The sequence below is a fragment of the Emydura macquarii genome, unplaced genomic scaffold (genome assembly GCF_026122565.2).
Source record: "Emydura macquarii macquarii isolate MOO-44397 ecotype Brisbane River unplaced genomic scaffold, CSIRO-AGI_Emac_v2 contig_1254, whole genome shotgun sequence".
Taxonomy (NCBI): Eukaryota; Metazoa; Chordata; order Testudines; family Chelidae; genus Emydura; species Emydura macquarii.
The window spans coordinates 3,081,378-3,103,429 of record NW_027131391.1 but is presented as its reverse complement, the minus strand read 5'-3'; the positions used below and the strand labels follow the sequence as shown (position 1 = coordinate 3,103,429).

At 38.9% G+C, this 22,052-nt stretch overlaps 1 protein-coding gene across 6 annotated transcripts in view; it reads right to left on the bottom strand.

The window, feature by feature from the left end:
* CIT (citron rho-interacting serine/threonine kinase) overlaps positions 1 to 22,052 on the bottom strand; it is a 100,002-nt gene that overhangs the window by 19,266 nt on the left and 58,684 nt on the right. For 3 of the 6 annotated variants that reach the window (XM_067550110.1, XM_067550111.1, XM_067550117.1), the window contains 14 exons: positions 21,366 to 21,540; positions 19,788 to 19,985; positions 17,460 to 17,513; positions 8,261 to 8,458; positions 7,619 to 7,812; positions 6,976 to 7,111; positions 6,434 to 6,538; positions 5,472 to 5,612; positions 5,134 to 5,241; positions 4,176 to 4,338; positions 3,775 to 3,939; positions 1,440 to 1,577; positions 630 to 810; positions 325 to 416 (listed from right to left, as the gene is read on the bottom strand). In XM_067550110.1, coding sequence (XP_067406211.1) covers positions 325 to 416; positions 630 to 810; positions 1,440 to 1,577; positions 3,775 to 3,939; positions 4,176 to 4,338; positions 5,134 to 5,241; positions 5,472 to 5,612; positions 6,434 to 6,538; positions 6,976 to 7,111; positions 7,619 to 7,812; positions 8,261 to 8,458; positions 17,460 to 17,513; positions 19,788 to 19,985; positions 21,366 to 21,540 — 2,048 coding nt within the window. The remainder of the gene's footprint in view (positions 1 to 324; positions 417 to 629; positions 811 to 1,439; positions 1,578 to 3,774; positions 3,940 to 4,175; positions 4,339 to 5,133; positions 5,242 to 5,471; positions 5,613 to 6,433; positions 6,539 to 6,975; positions 7,112 to 7,618; positions 7,813 to 8,260; positions 8,459 to 17,459; positions 17,514 to 19,787; positions 19,986 to 21,365; positions 21,541 to 22,052) is intronic. The other 3 variants (XM_067550114.1, XM_067550116.1, XM_067550115.1) reach the window with 2 other exon arrangements.

Here is a 22,052-nt window from a genome sequence, read left to right as displayed (position 1 = left end):
AAGTGGAAGAGACATGAAGAATGAATGAGAACAAGACACAAAGATTCAAGAAAGTCATGAGAAAATAATGAACTGGAGGAAGGAAGTGGGTAGCACATCGGATTTTTCATAGCTGGAGCACAAGGTTACTTATAATATTTAAATAATGTAAGGTTAATAAAATCCTAAGGGTGGTGGGGAAACAATTCTGCCTTACTACAGACACATAAGTTCAGAGAGATTCAGCAACAGCTAGTGTTAACATATTCATTAGACCCCTCGATTCAATGAACAATGTCAGAAATTAGAAAAGACAAGACTTATTTGTTGGAGGTGTAAAGTTACCTTCTCTTGCTTCAGCATCATAAATGAGCACTTTAGTTCCTTCCAGGACAATGAATTTCCTGTCCCAGCCCTGCTGTCCACGCTTATTATTTCTGAAAACACAGCAAGCACAAAAGGACATCACAGTTTCCACAAGATTCTGAATTAGAGTGGCGAGTAAATGCCAGGGGGATAAATTTCACTGGTGACGCAATCTTGAGAGAGAGAGAGAGAATTCCAAGAAGTTGCCTCACAATCTGGGATAATTTATGGCACAGCTTCAAATGTGCCACCATCTGCTCTGGCACAAAGACTCACGTTTATACCTTGGCACCTTCATCCATCCTTCCAGATGTAAACTGCTGCTTGGCTCCTTCAGCTGCAGGCCGGGAGAGTTCAATTTGTCCCGGCAGAAGGCTTCAGAAAAATGTGCGCCATATTCTGCAGGCAGTCCACACGTAGCTGGCAAGCACGTCGAGCACTTTGGGTGACACATCACCTGGCATTCTGACAGAGAGTAAAACTTTATAAGGACATACACAAGAAAACGTGGCCCAGTCTATTCAGCTTCCAACTAGTCACCCAGAGACCCCCTTCTCCAACCATCTCCCATTCAATCTAGCCACCTGATGTTTTCAAATGTGGAGTATACCCTGCAGTTACTCTCCAGGTCTTCATAATTGGACGCTATCAATCTTTGTTGCAGGGAGAAAAACCTGGAAGGTAAAGTCTCTGATGGTGCAGAATATGTTATCAAATACTCTCATGGAGTGAGTAAGAACTTGCAGTGATTTCTCCAGTTCTCACAGGCAGTGCTGGTCCAGAAAACAACATACTTTCCCTGGTGAGGAGTTCTTGATAATCACTCTCTATCCCAATTCCCAGCTGTTTTTAGCAAGGCAATATGCATAAAATACCATGTGGTAAGTAGGAGAGGGAATTAGTCTCCTGCCTTCCCAAATAGAGAGAAAGTCTCTTTCCACTGATGCCCAGGAAATGTAATCAAGGCTGCTGGTGGAGAAGTTAACCCTCTTTGCTGAACAAGGATATAGAAATCTATTCTGAATGACTTGAAGCGTTAACCCTCCATTCTAGCTTTCAGTTGCCTTCTGTTCACGTACATGCTCTGCTCTTACCAAGGCATTTAGATGCTTGACGTCCAAAGTGCACAGTATCCAGACACACTGCACATTTTGTTGCCCTCATATTTAGACCCACATTGAAACGGTGAGGGATATTGTGATGCATTCGTTCTTTCAGACGCCGACTGAACTCTGGAAGGGGGAAAAATGTCACAGGGATAGACAAAAAATATGACATGATCCAATGGCTGTAGGTTGAAGCTAAACAATTTCAGAAATTGGTGGAAATAGTGTAATTTTTTAAAAATGAGGGTACTTAAGCATTGGAACAACTTACCAAGGTCATGGTGGATTTTGCATCATTGACGATTTTTAAATCAAGATTGGACTTTTTTTCTAAGAGATAGGAATTATTTTGGGAAAGTTCTATGCCTTTGTTATACAGGAGGTCAGACTAGACGGTCACAAAGGTCTCTTCTGGCTTTGGAATGTATGACACTTCAAAAAATATCTTACAGTAGGTTTCTGCACTTTAAGCTTCGCATATGCAGTAAAGCCAAGATACCAAAAACTGACCATAAACTGTTATTGCAAAGCAGCTGTTAAAAATAGAAGGCATTTCTCTAATTTACTTTCAGTCTCTGAATTTTAACCTGTGGTAACATTTTAATAGCTACTTTGTAGACTGCATACCCTGTATCATATATATGTATGGATCAAGAAATGATTGCATACCTGAAATAGCTAAGACTTTAGTGCAGTAAGGTTATTACAATCTCCACTTAGCTTCAATTCCCATAATGAATGATCTCTATACTATGCTGCCAACAAACAAGCCTTTCACCAAAGCTTATCTCACTCCACCTATGCTAGATACTGAGCATGCTTTCCCCATACCAACGTCATACCACAGAGAATGGTTTTCCCCAACTTTCAATCCTGACCAATGAGCACATCTCAGCACCTACCAATACACTTGATTGGTAGTGAACAAATCTTACCTCTCATGTCTAGTCCCTTCCCTGCTGAACATGTCTTCCCTCCCTATCCATGCCCAGCCTCTACCCATCACTGAGGACATCTCTTCTTATACCTATGTAACCCATACTTAAACAACGTGGCTCTCTGTCCACCTCCAGTGGCTTATGGGTTTCTGGTGTCCTGCAACCATTGGGCTAACAGACCAGGGTCTTTCAGCTCAGGCAGTAGAGGCTTATGATTTTAGATTCAGAGGTTTTGGGTTCAATCCCCATTGTCATGACTCACCCAGGGACCATCCAGACACATAGTACCAATTCTCTCACATACAAGTGAGAATAGCCCCTTAATCTTCAATTGCGTCCTTCTTGCTGATGAGTCTTGCCCCATATTGTCAACAGCATGCATCTCTTCCCTCATTCCTTACTAATAAGGATCCAACTTCTCCTCTCAGCCAATACCCACCCTTTCCATGCACACTTCATGTCTCCCCCTCATGCCTATCGCCATTCCTTTCCCTTTACAGAGTATTCTCTGCTCAGCCCCAGCTTAGACATGCAAAGATATGCCAACCATGGAAGAAACATCCATAAACCCTTTGATCAATAAAGAACTGTAGTCGAGAAAGTAAAGTGTACTCCGAAAAGCAAAAGCTTACAAAAAGACTGTGTTGTGCTGACATTGGGCAGCATATCCTCTGTCTGACTCCCTATCTTACAAAGAACATGGTGACTTTGAAGCAGCACAATATGGAACAAGAAGACCGGAAAGGATTTTGTTTGCACTTTTTATTGTCAGTCTTTGCTGAGACTTAAAGATACAAAGAGTTAGCAAAAAACCCACTCTTTTCCAGTATGTTTCCTTGGTACATTTCACAGCTCTTTCAGTCTAGCCAGTTTCACTATGTCCCAGACAATCTATTCCTTGCTGAAAAACTCCTATTAAACATTAACAAGGGAGCAGAAAAACCCATTAAAAAAAGTTTAATTCCAGATACACTATTTAGAGGATGCTCTATGAAAAACTTGATTTATTTTAATCAATCAATTACAAAAACTCCAGTGGACAGAGAGCCTTTAATTGAAGTTGTATAAAATAAGTGGTGTTGAAATTTAATTCAAAGCAGAGATTTAAAGCACACAAGCAAGAGGGGATGATCTAAGACTTCTATTATGACAGGAGCTTTACTAAAATTAATCCCTCACAAAAAGGTAACAGAACCCGTTTCCCTCAAACAAACTAGGCTACAATTCCTCTCAAACTAGTTTTCAAGTTTGCTACCTAGAATTCACCAGTACTTGTGCACATGCCATTATACACACCTGCATGAAAAAGAGAAAAGATGGTTTTGAAAAAGGGAATGAATATTCTGAATAGAAACAGGCAACTTCATACTCCCCTGGAGACTTACCCTCTGGTGTGGAGGACTCCTTTCTGCGACTTGAGGATGGAGCAAGCAGGCTGATGGGAGTGGGCTGATGCTCTGGGGAGCGAACTATGGCAGACATGATGATCTGCTGTCTGGCTGTGGCTGGAGTGGATGGATGAAGGTGGTCTGTTATTTTCCGATGGGCAGCTACAGAGACAAATACAACTTGTTAACTCCTCCAGCATAGGGTTAATTCCCAGCAGTGGTTCAATGTAACCATTCAAGGCTTACAACCTGCAGAGAACGTGTAGCCCTAATGCATCTTCAAAGCAGTGGACAAAGTAGGAATTAGTAATTTTACTGTTAGAGACGCACACTTTAAGGCAAGTTTGGGGATCAAAATGTCTCTCTTCTCCAGATTCAACTTTTCTGTTAACCCCTACCTTCTTCTCGAGCAGATCTGAGTTCAATGCGTGTTTTCTGTAGAGCCTCCTCCAGCTCAGCAGAACGAGCCTTCTCCTTCTCCAGCGCCACTTTCAGCTCATTGTATTGCAGGGGAACCTGTGTGGGTAAAGAAGGGTCCTCTTTCCGCCGACTAAACAGGCCCTAGCAACAGAAACACACAGACAACTCCTAACTCCTAGTAAGAGATGATTTAAACTAGGCAAAGGGAAACTAACTAGCTGAAGGCCAGAGGGCCTAGTGGCAATTTTGATGGACAAAAGAATGGGTTTTTAATTGGAGATGGAGAAAAAAATATTGAGAGCTTTGTTTATTTTAATTAAAAAAGCAATGTACATTGCCTGTATAATACCACCAATATCTTGTATTTCCTATAGCACCTAACAGAGGCTCTCAATGTGTTTTAACAATAGTGAATTGAGCCTCAACAGCCCTAACATAGATCAACATTAAAATCCATTTAACAAGCTGGTATAGATTAAATTTGCTAAATTTAGGGTTATACAGAGGTCTGTGGCAAAGCTAGGAATAGGACTCCTGGCTACCAAATCCTATGCTTTAACTGCAAGATCAACCCTTCCTAATACTAATAGATTCATATATACTTACCATTTTTAAAACTCATTTGTTCATTTTCATTAAGAAAGCGGGGAAGGTTTGTATTTCCCCAGCTGTGAAGAGGTGTAATTACTGGGTTGCAACTTGACTCATTATGGAAACAGAAATACTGAAAGGCCACAAGGAGGACATTTTGCCTGATAAAGCTTTGTTCAGTCATTTATAATGTTCCTTAAACTGGGATGTATTTGTGTTACGTAGTACGGATAAAAATAGACAAAATTTTTAACACATAGGTAAACTACTAAATCATGAAGACTTCAGTCATTTAACTCCATGGATAGTTTCCTGAATCCCACCTCCCAAACCTTTATAACCCACCTTTTTCTTTTTGACTGGCTGGTCCATTTTTGCCTGCAGGAAATCAATGAGTTTGGTTTGCTGAGAAATAGTGCCCTCCATTTTCACCTTTTCATGGGAATAGAGAACCTGTGAACCCCAGGAAAAATGAAAATTAACCTCAGCAATAGAGAAACAGTGGCAGAACAATCAGAACTGAGATAGTATGGAGGACCAATCAGGAAGTCAAACACTCAAGCAGAGCTGACTATCCAGTAAAAGAAAATAGCAACAATGACAAATGACAAATCAGGTACTGAAAACCTCACCTTTGATATTTGCCACAGTATCCCTTTTGCTTTCCTCTTAATGACCCTCACCTGAATGTTTTCCAGTTGGTACTCCAGGTCACTCCTTTCAGTCTTCAAAAGATCTGCTCGATCCAGAGCTTCTTGCAGGCCTTGAGTCAAGCGGAAGATATGATTTTTTTGTAGATCCATTTGCTGCTGCAGCTTTGCCTGCTATTAGTGGAAAAATGAAGGGCAAAGATTCTTTTAAACAAGCTATTAAATGTTAATATTTCTTGCAGCTTAAGCATCTTCCTATAACTTAAAATTAACATCCATTTATTTTATAGCTCAAACACACACACACACACACACACACACACACACACAAATAAATAAATAAAGCAGTAATTTGCTTTGTTTAGTTTTTGGAAATCCTGTATCTGCCAACTAGAGTAGTGAGGGAGACAGCAACATCAAGAATTTCTGGATGCCAGTTTTCCAAGCCTTTCCCACAGACACCAAAAGCTACCTCAACATTTCCCAGTCAGAAAGACCTTTCACAGAAATAAGGACAAGCATCTGCATTTTTGGTTGATCTGTGAGATGTAATTAATTACAAGTGCTCAGGTCTCTGCACCGACCTGTAGCAGAAGGAGCTAAGTGTGAATCACCTGTGCTGCCCTTCTTCAGGAATCTTAAAGACTTCAAGCCATCTTTCCTCACAACCATCCAAAACATGCAGAGCCACCAAAACTCCTAGGCTATGATGAGGCAAAACCAAAAACACCTTAATTGTGATCGATGAGGAGTCAATCTCTGGGATAAACAGGATTTCCTTTCTGCAAAGTGTAAACTAATACACCATTCTGATTTACTTTCTGTTCTCCACAGCAACATTAAGGAAGGACACAGTTGCAATCTGGATCTTTGGCATGAACGCTGAATTTTCTGGCTTCTTTTAAACCTAGTATAACTATTTTTGTGGTTTCACATTGTGGATCCTTCCATTGAAATTTTTATAACAGGAAATCCCATCACAGGGTAGTCCTTACCTCTTCCAGAAGCCTCTGTTTGAGCTCACGTTCTGTCTCAAGCTTCTGTTGTAAACTGCGTGCATTCATCTCCAGCATTGCATGCTTCTTTTCCAAGTCATTGAGCTAGGCAGTTGGGACAGACAGACAGGCATATATATATAGCCAGAGATGCTAACAAATACTATAAGACCCATAGATCCAAATTCATCAGTCAAACATAAAAGGCTAAAATGAAAATTAAAAAACCCAAAAACCAGAAAACTGGGTTTTGATTGTTGCTACTCAAACGTGGATATCACGTCAGAGAGATATTTCATTAACACTCATGATGCCAAAATCTGCCCTTTGTGTTAGATTTAATTGACGGGAAAGGTAGGCTCTTGGCCTTCAGTATTGCATCCTCAAAAAGAAAGGCCTCAGTCTTGTTTTAAAATTTACTCCCTACAACTGAAGAAGACTAACTCAAAACTGCATTTCTTTCATGAATACCTGTGGAAAGACCGACTTGACACATTTTTCTTTAGTGAATGTATAGAAGATTAAGGTAAAAAGATACTGACCTTGTCAGAAAGACTCTCAGCTTTGAGTTTTTGCTCCTTCAGTGCTTGCTGGAGAGCAAGAATCTCCGCCTTGTGTTCTTTAACAGCTAGTTCTACCACCTGGCGGGATTCAGTAATACGCTGATCTGCTCGCACTCTATATTAAAAATGGAAAAAATGTTACCTGATGATTTCCTCTCTGGGACTGACCTCTTCCTAGGATGCCAAGACATCAATAGATACTTTCAGATGTTTGCCTCAAACTCAAAATTTTGATTTATATAGCCAGTCAGCTTACTGTGATGGTTCTACATTACACAATCCTGTTTTCTACTCCTGCTGGAGCTACTGCATGAGAATTCAAAGTCACCAGAACAAGGAATTAGAATCAAAGACAAGTTTACCATATATGATGGTACAGTCCAGTGTTTGAAAGATAGCTTGCAAGGTACAATTAGAAACACTCTGAATTCAGTGCCCTTGCACAAGAATTAAAGGGAACAGATATCACTGGAGAGTCACATGTATCAGTTTAAATATCCATCTTCCAGATTTAACTCATATGAATGTGTATTGGGCACAGACTTATGCGTCACATTCTACATATTGAACTATATTCCACAGAGCACTTTTACACAAAGGTTAATGAAGAGAAAAGCCATACCGGCTCTGTTTCTCTGTATCCAACATTCTCTGTAATTCTCGCACCCGACATTCAAACTGGGACTTCTCATCCCCTAGAACGCTTCTCCATGCTTCCCACTGACGTTCCTTCTCTAGCAATTCATCATTCAGGGCCTCCAAGTCCATCACCTGCTCTTCCAGCATTGTGCATGTTGTCTTCAAGGCCTCCATTGTCTAAAAATAAATCATCCCTTTAATTCTCACTTCCCACATCAAAATGCACTTTTTAAGATACAGCTTTCACTATTTCAATTACAATACGTACAAATCTATAACATCAACTGGTAAGTCACATCACATTTATTTCAAGGCCTTTATCATTTAATTGTGGTTGCCTTTAGTGTCAGTGATATCTCATGATGGCTTTAGCCACAAGCAAAAATGAACAACTAGGAAGCACCATTCTTTGGCAGTGTTGCAGTGAGCACAAAGGGAGATACTAAAGATCTCAGTGCATTCTTATACTCCCACCCAGAGTGGTTATTGTGGGTAAAGTTGCTATAAAAGTTATAAACACCCTCCATTGTTTTTCCAAAGTAGAAATAAGAATTTCTAGCTAGTCAGAATCTTGCATTTGGACAAGTGTCCTAAGAGACTTTAAACAGAATCTCTAAACTCTCACTTGTTTCTGACTGGTGAGCTGCATCTCCCTCTCTGTGATCTCTCGACGAAGATGGTCAACCTCACTTCGCAGCTGTACTATCTCATCACTGGCCCCCGAGGCCTCATCAAGCTGCTTTGACAGGAAAAAATTCTGATTGTTCAGTTCTGCGTTGTCCTCACTCAGCTGGTTCAGCTGTTCTTCCAAGTCTGTAATCACCTAAAAAGAGCAGAACATTGGGTTACATATCAGTGAGTGGAGTTCTGTGAAAGGGTGGTCTCCACTCCTACAGCCACACATTGCCAAGCAAATAGGCAGATCTTGGCATTTTTTGTCCAATTCAAACATGAGCTCAATTGTAAATGCAGAACTGATGAATGGGCACGAGCTTAGCATGGACAGTCTTTCTTGCCTCTTATAGAAAGCAGCTTGAGATACTTATATCTTTTTAGGCTAAATCAGAATTAAAGTATGTTGCAATGTAATTTATTATTAATTTGGTGACACACACTAGTGATCAGAATGTCAGGTTGAAAGCCAAGAGTTCTGGTTCTGTTCCCAGGTCTTCCACTGGCTTGCTGTGTGCCTTACACAAGGCCCTTCACCTTGATATCCTCATTTCAGAGATGGGGAAAGTGAGGTAACACTTCTCACAGAGGTTTTGTAAAATGTAATCTTTAATATCATTAGATGAGAGAGGCTATAGGTGATACTGTTGGAAAAGCTGCTGCCTAGAAACTGCTTAATTTACTGTAACTAAAAATCATATGTAGTTATGAAAAGTTGTAACTTATGAAGGAACAGATACTATTAATACAATAGAGTTACGCATGGCAACGTGAGGAATATGAAGAAAGAAAAAGCTTGGCAACACTACAGATTATAGTAGAAAATTCAGTACTGCCATCAATGAAAAGTAAGGATTCAACAAGGATGACAAAGCCTTGCCTTTATGAAGCAGGACTGCCCATTTATTAAACTAGCGTGGCATCCAACTATGCAAAGTTTGGCTTCTAAAACTCCCAAAGTTTTTCAAAATATTAATAAAAATGGGGTATTTTCATATAACCCTCCAGTTTCTATGAGTGGAAACCCCTATGAAAAACTGAAGGAGAGATCAGTAGAAAAAAATTATTGAAATTAAACATTTTGTCCTGGTATCACTTAAACACCATGTAAGTTATTTAAGAATCTTGATTGCACCATGAGGTTATGTAAGTCTCTACATTGTTAAAAGGGACACCGACTTAGAAATAAAAAAATTAAAAAACTAAAACCAAAACCAACACTTGTCTGAAGTTGTTACGTTTCACACCAGAGAAATTTTTCTTCTATTTCCAGTTTGTTTTCTTTATACATTTGGCTGCACCACCGGTATTGTCAGTCTCATCACCTCTCTTTTACAGTCAGTTTCACTAATAGTTTTTAAAATATAGGAAAGAGTGAGTGTAAAACTGCAAAAATTGGCAGGACCACTCAGTGGTTGGAGTAGTACTTGAAACTACTTAATTCTTCCCCTCCTTCCCCCAAACTGACTAAATTTCAAGATATGTCCCTTTAAGGTGAATGCTAACCTTCCATTATAAGCCTGATTTTGACTCACTTCCCTCAACCTCACCAAAACTAAATCAATCTGCCTGAAGTTGGTGATCTTATTCCAGAGCAGAACATTTCTAGAAAGTTTGAGACAAATCAGACAAGGTACTTGAGAGATGAGGGGTTCAAAAATGGAAGAAATGATGTGATCTCACTTCTTGAACATTTTCTTAACATTATTTTGTGTCATCCTAACACCAAAATGGCTCGGCCTACAAATTTCAAATTTATTTTAATCTGTTGGTTTTGGCAAGGAATGATCTCTCTTACTAGGGTTTTTCTTCCCCCTGATAGCATGGAGGAAGGGGAGATTTTCTAACAGATTTAGTTATTAAAATCAGCTTCCATGTACATTATGGTCCCAATATGGAATTTATAAATTCTACATAGCCCTCACAGTCACAATGAGAGCAGCACATGAGGGCAAATACATAGGTCAGAGCCCAGATTTGGAGTAGTGGATGAGAGACAGCCACACAGGAAGGTGGGAGTGAGTTGTGAGGGAGATGCTTTGGCTGGGAACCCGGAAGAAGGAAATCATGTGTGGAGACACAGTCTGATAAAAATGGAGGTCCAAGTCCATAAAACTTGCAACCTCTACTGGAGTCTTGTAACTGAGGAAATTCTTGAAGTGATTGTAAAATTAAGGAAATTCCCAGGCAAAAAACTGTGTTACACTGGAGTTAAATTTGTAAACAGCAATTAAGGGAATAGCTTTTAAGAGTACATAGTAGTGTTCTTTAAAAACCCAAATGCAATAGAAAACTTCAAAATTCAAAGTTAACATTTAGCTATTTCATTAAGTAATACTAGAAAACATGGAAATGCACTTCCAGGCCACCAAGTAAACTTTTCTGTGGTGATAGAATGGCACAGATCATTTGAAAGCACAGGAACAATTCTATCCTCGAACAATGCACATCATCATCACATCTGTAATTCTGAAAATTAAGACATGATTTAACTGGACCATGTTAATCTTGTTGAGAGACTGGCTGCACACTACTTCAGTATTTAAACTGAATGTTTCATTGTCTTTACATTGCTACAATGAACTACACCTACCTTTTTAATACCATATAGAGTAACAAGAAAATGACATCTCTTCACTGTAAATGACCAAAGTCAGAAGAATTTCTCATAGACTTATAGACTCTAACGTCAGAAGGGACCAATATGACCATCTAATCTGACCTTCTGCACAATGCAGGCCACAGAACCTCACCCATCCACTCCTGTAATAGATCTCTGACCGAGTTATTAAAGTCCTGAAATCATAGTTTAAAGACTAAGGTTCAGAGAGTCCACCAGCAAGTGAGCCGTGCCACATGCTACAGAGGAAGGTGAAAAAACCCTAGAGCCTTTGCCAATCTGCCCTGGGGGAAAATTCCTTCCCAACCCCAAATATGGTGATCAGTTAAACCCTGAGCACGTAGGAAAGACTCACCAGCCAGACACCCAAGAAAGAATTCTCTGGAACAATTCAGAACCCACCCCATCTAACATCCCTTCCCAGGCCATTGGTATATCTACCACCAGTAGTCAAAGATCAGTCAACTGCCAAATTTGGCTGTCCCGTCAGACCATCCCTTCCATAAATTTATCCAGCTCAGTTTTGAAGCCAACTAGGTTTTTTGCCCCCACTGCACCCCTTGGAAGGCTATTCCAGAACTTTACTCCTCTGATGGTTAGAAACCTGCATCTAATTTCAAATCTAAACTTCCTGATGGCCAGTTTATATCCATTAATTTGTGTGTCTACATTGGCGCTGAACTTAAATAATTCCTCTCCCTCCTGGTATTTATCCCTCTGATGTATTTGTAGAGAGCAATCATATCTCCCCTCAACCTTCTTTTGGGTAGGCTAAACAAGCCAAGCTCTTTGAGTATCCTCTCATAAGGCATGTTTTCCATCCTAGTAGCACTACTCTGCACCTATTCCAGTTAGAATTAATCTTTCTTAAACATGGGGGACCAGAACTGCACACGATATTCCAGATGAGGTCTCACCAGCGCCTTATATAACGGTACTAATACCTCCCTATCTCTACTGGAAATACATCATCTGAGGCATCCAAGGACCGCATTCTCTTTTTTCATGGCCACATCACATTGGTGGCTCATAGTCATCCTTTGATCAACCAATACACCCAGGTCCTTCTCCTCCTTCTCTCACTTCCAACTGATGCGTCCCCAGATTATAGCAGAAGTTTATGTTATTAGTCCCTAAATGCATGACCTTGCACTTTCCACTATTAAATTTCATCCTATTTCTACTACTTCAGTTTACAAGGTTATCCAGATCTTCCTGTATGATATCCAGATCCTTCTCTGTATTGGCAATACCTCCCATCTTTGGGTCATCTGCAAACTTTAACAACACATTTCCACTTTTTGTGCCAAGGTCCGTAATAAAAAGGTTAAATAAAATTGGTCCCAAGACCGATCCCTGAGGAACTCCACTAGTAACCTCCCTCCAGCCTGACAGTTCACCTTTCAGTATGACCCATTGTAGTCTCCCCTTTAACCAATTCCTTATCCACCTTTCAATTTTCATAATAATCCCCATCTTTTCCAATTTAATGAATAATTCCTCATGTGGAACCGTATCAAATGCCTTACTGAAATCCAGGTAAATTAGATCCACTGCATCCCCTTTTTATACAAAGTCTGCTATCTTCAAAAAAAAAAAAAAAAAAAAAAAAAAAGGAGATTCTCCCCAAAACATACAGAGTTTCAAATATAAAGTGCTGCAGTTCCATGAGATTTCACATAGACTCGTAGCTGCCATATCTGGGCCTATAAATTTCTCCTGAGATAGATAAAAAATTACATAATTTAAATGTCAGGGACTCAGGGGAATGGTGATTAGATTTACATATCTGACACAGCTGTATATAACAAGCACATTCTCCACAGTTCCACACCACAGGCAAAGTATGCCAAGAAAGCATATTTAGGATGTTCTCATTGCAAACATCTTCAAATCTCCATCAAGATGTCTCAGCCATTCACAAAAGCTCCAAACAGGTGCAGAGGGAGGAGATTGGATGCAGAAAGAAAGAATTAAGATTTTCTGGATGACCTCAACCACACATCAGTACAGCTACTGTTTGGGGGTAGTAAAGATTTTAAGTGCAATCATAACTTGGAATTTCCAGACTAACGTGGTTTTTCTCCTTAAAGTTCTGCTCTACTCATCTTTCTCCTAACCATCACCTCTCAGCTGGCAAGAAACGGTGTACAGAAGGAGAACGAAACATTCCCCCAAATCCTAGATTAAAAGGGTAGGGGGAGGCAAGGCAGGCACCATGTTCACCCCCTCACATACAAACAGACACAGTCTTGGACCTGAGAGCCACACATCCACCCCCCCATCCTATAAGGCTGCCCCAGTAGGGAAGACAGAAGTGCCAGGAGTCCTACAGCACGTAGCAGTAGAATGTGATAGATCTCAGTCCTGGCAAGTGGTTTCAGTGGCTGGAGAAAAAAACACTGCTGCCACCTCCCTACCCTTTCTCTAGTCGCCTCCACTATGAGGAGCAGAAGTTGTTTGCCTCACCTCCTGGAAACTCACCGAGTGTCTTAGGGGTGGGACATGGTTATAGGTCTGAGGCTCCACATTAAGCTAATTTTTCGTTTTGTTTTGTTGGGGGCAGAGGGAGAGAGAGATCATGCTTGACAATTCCCCTCTTTGCACTATCTGTATAGAATGTTCCTTGTGCTCACCCAATCCCCAGCAACTGGGCTGCCTCCCCCCACCATCCTCAGTGGATTATGTCCAAGAAGGGGCCTTCTCCTTCACAGCAGCAGCTACTAAAGACCCTAAAAAGTCCTCCAAACATGTTTTTACGAAAGCTGTAAAGGTCCAACTTGGGCTATAACTGACCCTTACCCATAATTTTCTATAAAATGAGGGTTGTTACAACACAGCCAAGCAACTAACAGATTTTTTATGCATTTAACTCAGTCATACCAAAGTTTTTGCCTGGGCATTAGCCTCATGTTACAGTCTATCAACTTTTGATAGGCAAGGTTTCCTTGCTACGGAATGAATGTAGTATAGCACCAAAGAGGTATTTGGCATTTTTCAGACATGATTCTGCAAACTCTGAAGCAAGTTTGTAGCTTTACTCATGTGTGTAGTCCCAATGAAGTCAGTTCAGAATCAGGACATCTTGTTGAAGTCAACAGGACTACATGCGTGAGTAAATTTAAGCATGTACCTAAAGGATTTGCAGGATTGATGTCTCAGAGTCCAATCTTATTAACACTTGTTCGCATATGTTTGCAGGATCAAGCCCTGATAAGCCTAAAGATAACAATAGGAGGTAAAGACAAAAGAGTGTAGTTACTATTTTGGAGGGAGAAAGATGGCTTTACTAGATTATTCTCTAAATAAATGGAGCTGTTGCACCCAATTAATATATCAAGATCTTCCATTTTCCTTGCCAAAGTAATAAATAGGAAGAGCTTGTAATTGCAAGAGCCTGAAAGTTCAGATATTGATTCATTTGAAGAATGTACAGAATTTTACAAACGTCACTGTAATTTATTTATGGATCTAATTTTTCTCTACATTTTCATAGATATTTTTACTGTCTGTTTACTGAAATTTATATTTATGAAATGCTTAGGCCAACCTGATTTTGTTATCCAAAATTATTAAATCCATCAGTAATCCATAATTAAGAAGAAGGTGGCAAAAATATAAATTTCCTTATTTAGTGAAATGCATTTTTTTTTAATAGAATCCTTCCAAATGTCTTGAAAATAATTGTTATGGAATATGATTTCAAAAGTCAAGTGGGTCACCAGAATTATGCATTTTTGATGTACTGATTCTTTGAAACCACAGAATCGGACTTTCACTCTCAGCAGACTTGCTAGATAAGATACAAATGTGATAAGATTAGAAGGATGGGTGCGGCGAGAGAGATGCAGGAATTTTTACTGTAATTATGTCATTATGTTATTTCTTATAAGATTGTGAGATTTATTTTTGTTACTGATGGAAATGGAAAGAGATACTGAAATGAACTGATTAACTCAAATCTGAATCTATCAGAGAGCAACTAAACATATAGTCCACGAACAAAGCAGTGGCGCTTCCAGCAGAAAGAAAAGGCTTGTAATACAGTCACACAACAAACAGTTTCTTGTGCATGAATCCTAAACTGTGGTAAGTTTAAAGAACACAATCTAAAGAGTCTGACAGTAACATGACTTGGTTGAAGGACATGAGTGGGCTGAGGACATAAATAAACCAGAACATATATTAGAAATGTGAGCTTGCTCTGTGTCCAGAAGCCCGGACCTCTAAAGAGCTAAGAAATCAAAACGATATCAAAGAAATAAGATTGTAAGTATCTTTACCTATCATTCTGTACAGCAACTTTTCTTTCTACATTATCAAAATCATTCAGTCTTCAGTAATGTATTTTCTGTACAATTCATTTTATTTTCATATTTCTATTGCTTTGGACTTGTAAGTAATGTAAAATAAATACAATGTCCATAATAAAGTTTGACAGTACAGTGCTTCAAGGAAATTCACTCTTGATGTTCATTTTGAAGAAATGTTATCAAAGAATATCCCTTCTGAGGAGAGCCACTATCCTTATTAGGCTGAATAAAAAGGAAGGTGTTTGAATTATAACCCTGATGGGTCTTGTTTTTAAGTTCAGCACAAATTCTGAACCACTGTGGCATAACCTCGGATGTCCACTAAAAAGTTAAGGCTGCATCATAATGGTCATTACTGAATGGATATGGGGTTGAAGCATCCGAGAAAGAAACAGGACAAGCATGCACTGACTTCTTCTTAGTCAATACAAGATTGTGCTGTCATTGCCTCAATTCTTATGAAGAGAAGAGGGTAGGCTGTTACACATCTTGTGACATATAAAATGAGAGTTTATGCTCATGGCCTGTTCAGAGAAGTCTTGAGAATTATATTACTTTTCATTTCTTGGGTTGTGTACCGAGTGTGGTGTTGGAATTTCTCATTCATTCACTATTCATTCAGTTGCTGTTTGATTAATTTTTTATTGATGAGGATTGGCTGCTGCATGAACCATCCCCTTCTGAATGACCTAAGATGTACACTACACTTGCAAATCTTCTAATGTGGCATCTCCAAAGCTCTCATCGTTCTTGAAACCACATGGCATGTTTGGCATCTCCTTGTGCCACTCCTTACTGTTGGAGACTGTTGCCCATTCTTACAAAGTCACAGATTAGCCAAATAATGAGTTTTGACTTCTGTAAAACAGCACACTGTGCAGAAAAAAGCATTTATGGAAATATCCACAGATTATGTGATCTTTGAAGATGGCCAAATCCAATAATCTGTATCAGTCACTTCCTCAGAAAGCTGCTATTCTGTGCTCATGGCAAGACAAGAGAACAAAGGAATGAAAAGGAGTATCTAACACTGAAGTTGAAAAAGCAACTGTGGGAATAAGCATTGATAGATAGAAGTACACATGTGAACCCTCTATCTTAGATGGAAAGGACAGAAGGTACAGATAGTTTGAATTCCTTTCAGAAAAAGGCTAAGCCACATTATATTAAGACTAAAACTTATTTAATTACTCATTTCTTCAAGTCAGTGTACACTGGAAGCAGAGTAGAAACATTTCCTGGCCCTGAGGAACAAGGTCTACAAATTTGGAATGTAAAAAAAATAAAACCACCACTGAAGGATGTTCTTGAAAGAAGGAATTTTCTATGTATCTATCTTGGGTTTTCCTGCATCATCTATGACTATGTAATCAAAGCATTGTGGAAAATTAACTTTGGAGAGGCCACTGAGGATGGGGGTGAGGGGGAACACCCATGACAGAGGTAAAAGAGCAATTAGGTCCAGCTAATGGATGAGGAATTAGAAAGATTGAAGAGACCTACATCCAATTCTTACACAGAAGGTAATGGTCAGTGTTTGACAATTCTAGAATTTGAGTGTCATTGAAAGATAGATGTCATCATGGTCTGCACAGCACCGTAAAAAAATAGACAAAAAGAGTTCAGATCTTGGAGAATATCTAATGATAAAGAACAAAATCTAGGACATTTGTCCCATATGAATGAAATGAATGAAAAAACATATCAAAAAGATCTCTCAAGTAACAGAAGGTGAAAGTTAAGAACCTAAATGAGTTCTTTTTGAACAAGATACTATGTAATAATGTATTATTCAGAATCACAGGACGTCGTTTCCCTTCAGAGTTAAAGCCTTCCTTAAAACCAAGAATGGCAAGATAGCTCCTTCTCTCTGGCCTAGATCTACAATGTAGCTCAAGATTTGGAAAGGTAAATCTTTATCCCACATAATTTTTGCAGCTGCTACACCATTCTTACTAGCTGCACTGCAATGAGATATTTGAATTGACTTCCTTCTCCAAAAAGATGAAGGAGAGTGTCAATTTTAAATCAGAATAAAACCTCTAAATTGAGGTTTATCTGAGGCCTAAAAGAAATCCAATCCAATCAGGCTAACTCCTGCTAACTCCTTAAAGCCAGAAGCCCATGTCAGGAGCCATTGTCATCAAGGAGCAAATGAGTTTGTTTCTTTCCTTATCCTTAATTTCAAAATAATTCAATGATCTGTATTTAATACTCACTGTGCAGCTATTACGAAGGGCTTCAAATTTACGCTGGATTTCATCTCTATGTGCCTAAAGGAGGTAAGAAGTTAATCATCAATTTTTCATACATTAGAATTAGAATCCAACAGCTGTTGCTAAATAAACTGCAGAACAATCTACCAGCAAGCAAAGTTTGGAAGACAGATGTTGCAGGCTATGAAAGCACTCTGTAGTGGCAAAGAACTGATTAAGTCACATCCTACTTAATCAAAGCGCTCTGCATGCTCCCAATTCCAAGCTACTTTGCAAAATGTACAACAAGCTTACAAACTGGATTATGCAAAACATTCCATCTTAAGTGGTCTCTGAAGGTAAGTGACCCTTTAATGTTAAGTTTGTATCTTCTTCACTTTTAAGATAATTTGAGTTGTTTGTTTTTACTTCCACATCTGGATTAATACTGAATATAACATGTTTTTAATACTGCATGTATTTTAATGTTTGCAAAGAAAAGTCTACAATAAAGCACTATGTAAGCTTCCGCAAACTGCTCTGCCAATCTACTTTATCCTACCCTGGGGAATTCCTTTTCAATCCTATGCCTCTCCCAAACAGTGATGAAAAACTGAATAATAATTTCTTTGGAAGACGGAATCCAAAGTATTAAAAGGTGCAAACCACTTTTAGAGAATGAAATAATGCATGCATCATTTTACTTCCTTATTAACAAGCAAAGAATGATAAAGCGAAGTTCATGTTTCAGCCTCATGGCCTCTCTCAAGATTCACTCAGTCTGTCAAACTGATTTAACTTGTGACTAATGTCATATTCAAACTCAGGCCTTAACAGATGAAAGGCTAGTGTGCTAGCACATCCTGTCACCTTTCTTTACTCAAGGTATTTTCCTTTCAGCCAAGAGACTCAACAGGAAAAGTTGTTCAGCAGAAGTCCAATGTGATAACTAAAAAGTTATCTTACCAGTACAGGCAATGCATAAAAGACCCACAAAACAAAAAATATCCCAACCCATTAAACTGGACTAAAGTGACATGGAGATGCCAGATTGGAATCTTACAACAGCTGGTACAAAAGCACTACCATTTCACCAGAACAGTTGTGGTAATGTCTGCATGAGCAAGCACAGATCACACACATGCATCTGTTTTGTTGGTGTGATAGGAAGAAATATCAAGCACGTCATCATTCTGTTGGCATTGCAGCTAACAACTCTGCCAAGTTTTCAAATTTCAGTGGGACCATCTCAATTTTGAGCAAATAGAACTGCTTTGTATTTGAGATGAACTGCTGCCATACCCTATTCAATTACTGTAAGTCACTCACAGTGCTGTTGCATTTTCCTAACAGATAGCACCCAGCATATACCAGTTTAGCACAATTCTGAGGGAATGATCTCCCCCCGGGATATCAAACAGCATTGACATGCACACGCAACAGTCTTCAGCTGAACCCCCATCCCATCTGAATAGTGGTAATGGCAGGAATAAGGACGCAAATGAGATTTCTTTTATCAGATTCCATTGGGACAAGACTGTCTATTTTCAGTACTCTAAAATAACTGGATTTGAAGGTCATTGAAGAATGATAACTTCGATGAATGATAGCTGGCAGCTCAAGTAGGAGGTCAGTTACTTCTTTGCCTCCCATAGCATTAGCAAGCCTTCGCAAAGGAAACATTATTTAAAATCCAGCAGTTTAAAAGCATCTTTTTTTACTTAAAGAGGCAACCAGCAGCATATAAATTTAGTGTTCCATTCACTGGGCAGGAAAAAAAAATTTTTTTTCCCCACCCCTACTGAATATTATGTCATTCACACACCTCACAAGAGAAAGCAAGATCTAAAAGTAACAATTCTTTATAAAAACAGACAGTGCAGTAAAATTAGAGAAGCAACAATAAGATTTGGCTGATTTTTTTTAAAAAAAATGATAGCAAAGTTGTCTAACTTATTAAAGAGAAAATATCAGAATATTTGTGATCACATTCTTTTTGAAACATCAGTACTTTCAAAGGTCATACATGAATTTAAAAAAAAAAAGCAGGAAGTCAATTTAGTGTGGGGCTTTCAGCTTAAGAGCCAATCAGTTTTGGCACAAGTGGACAACAAAACAACAACAAGCATATGTATATTTTGAGAAATAAAGAACTCCAACATTTTAACCATATCTGTGCCTTCTTCAATCCAAGGCACATTTCATATGTTGCATTGCAACATTTAAAACATACAGAATTTAAGTTAGGACAACCTCAAAGCCTTATTATGAAGTGTGCATCAACATTCTGTCAGGCTGCAGGTATAGTTCACAGTATAGTTCACAGTACCAATCCAGAAGTATAGGACTCACCGTGAGTGCTTGAATCTCCTCCTCTGCCTCAGCTGTAGTCTCCTCTAGTTCAGTTTTAGCCTCACGAAGCTGATTCTCTAGAGCTGATCGTGCAGCCTTAAGCCCTGAAATCTGAGATTCTCTTTCCTGTAGGGTCAGCTGCAATTCTGTTAACTGTCGTTTCAATTCCAGCTTTTGTTCTTCATGCTCTAAGCTAACCTGGAGAAAAACAGTAGCAGCTGAATATGAGTTACTAATACGGAAATTAAGAATACAGCTGTAATATTTGTTCATTTCAAACTAGAGGCCTGCCCTAAAACTGCATTCTGGGATTGCACAGCAACACTCCAATTTAATGTCAGATTTAGATGGATTGGTTAAAAATCAGACCCGAGGATAAGTATCCCCAGGATGCATCTTCATCCATCACTTGAAAATACTCATTTGGTTTGAAAAGGTTCAAAAATAAAACCATATGGCATTCTGAAATGAAAACTAGGATATAAGATTCATGTCAGCTATGTTGTAAATCTATATCAAATGTTGATATAAATAACTGACAATATGAAAGTTAAAGTATAATTTGTATGATTATCTTCCATAACTACAATTTAATATACTGCATTTGAGGCACTATAAGAAGAAACTATCAATATTACTCTTAATATATAAGAAGTATCTTTATATACTGTTCAATTACTTTCTTATTTCATTGTCTCTTCAGATTCTTGTTACAGACAGATCTATCTCCTGCACTGATGCAACATCATGGCAGATCCCATTTACTTGGGCAGAGTGGAGGAAATAGTTTAAAGAAAAAGTTCAAATTTAGCTTCCTGCTGGTGGTTCCCTTAAATGCCCTCCTCCAAGGATTCCCCTGGGGCAAAGATGACGTTCAAGTTAAAATACTTTCTTTAAACGGCCTGACCCCTTATGTTATTGCAGGTGAATCGTCCATGATATTGCAGATGTGTGAAAGAGAGGCCTGTCAGAAGACCTTGCACTGATGTCTAGCAACTTCTGACTATTTAAAGGAACAACACTGGACATCCAAACCTTTTAACCAGGGGAAAGTTCTCTGTCTTTATTGAGAATTAGAGGAGGGACAGCAAGGAAGGAAAAAGGAGATTAACCACGGAACACAAGATGGTTCCAACCTATTTCTGTCTGTCTGTCTGTCCTAATTTGAGAATAATATAAAAACCTGATTCTTCAAGTCTGCAAATGAAAAGAAGTGAATGAGACATTCTATTCAGCTAAGCATATAGATTGTACCCCATTGCCATTGTATCTAGGCACTATTAAAGGATGTTGTATAAAAGGATGTAAATAAATTTGGTTCTAAGAAACCAAACTGATCTAGAAATTCAGATTCGACCAGCCTAAGAAACAAACACCCAAAATAGTCATGCTCAACTCTTTTCAGCAGGCAGTATGTTCCCACTGTTACAGAAAACAGAGCAACAACTGGATCATTCCGTTCAAGTCATTATCCTGCAGTGCTGAAAACTAAAACAATTAAGTATTTTAATTCTAACTGTAGTACTTTGAATGGGATATACCCAAGTACACCAGTCTGGAAAAGGATTAAATTTTCACCTCTCGCAGTCTAGTCTCTAATTCCAACAGACGGTTCTTGTCAATATGGTCCTGATGACTGATCTTCTCCAATTGTTCTTCTAGTTTTCGGTTCTGGGCCTCTAACTTCCCAGCCTGTGTTTCCAAGTAGAACTTCTGCTGTCTGAGTTCTGAGATCATCTCCTCCTGGGCTTTCCTGATAGGAAAAAACACAAGAAGAAAAGACATAACCAAGATATATTTAGATCATTCCATTGGCATAAAATGAAAGTTTCCTGGTAAGCAGAATGTGGTCACACCAAAATTAGCTCTTATTCTAAATTTCATACTCCTTTTATGGAAAAAATAAGATTTGTTATGTCTGTTTCTGTACAGATCCTCACATTGGTGATCAAACCAAGCATGAACATCCAATAGTTCACATTTCATCGTTTTGCAGGTTGAGCATCTGTTTGTACATGGAGAAAGGTGAACACCAAACCTTGGTAACCTACAAGAATGCTTGATCTACAACTCATTCTGTCACCCTTTTCCTTGTCATTTGTTTTTTCACTTGGGAAAAAAAAATGGATCAATGAATCCTAGGAGCAGTAACTTCCACATATTAGACTTCCATATTAAAGATTAGAGCAACTGCAACTGGATTCATTGCATACAACTTAGTTCAGGACCTGGGGCTCCTAGCAAGTTTCCAATGCGGCCAAAACG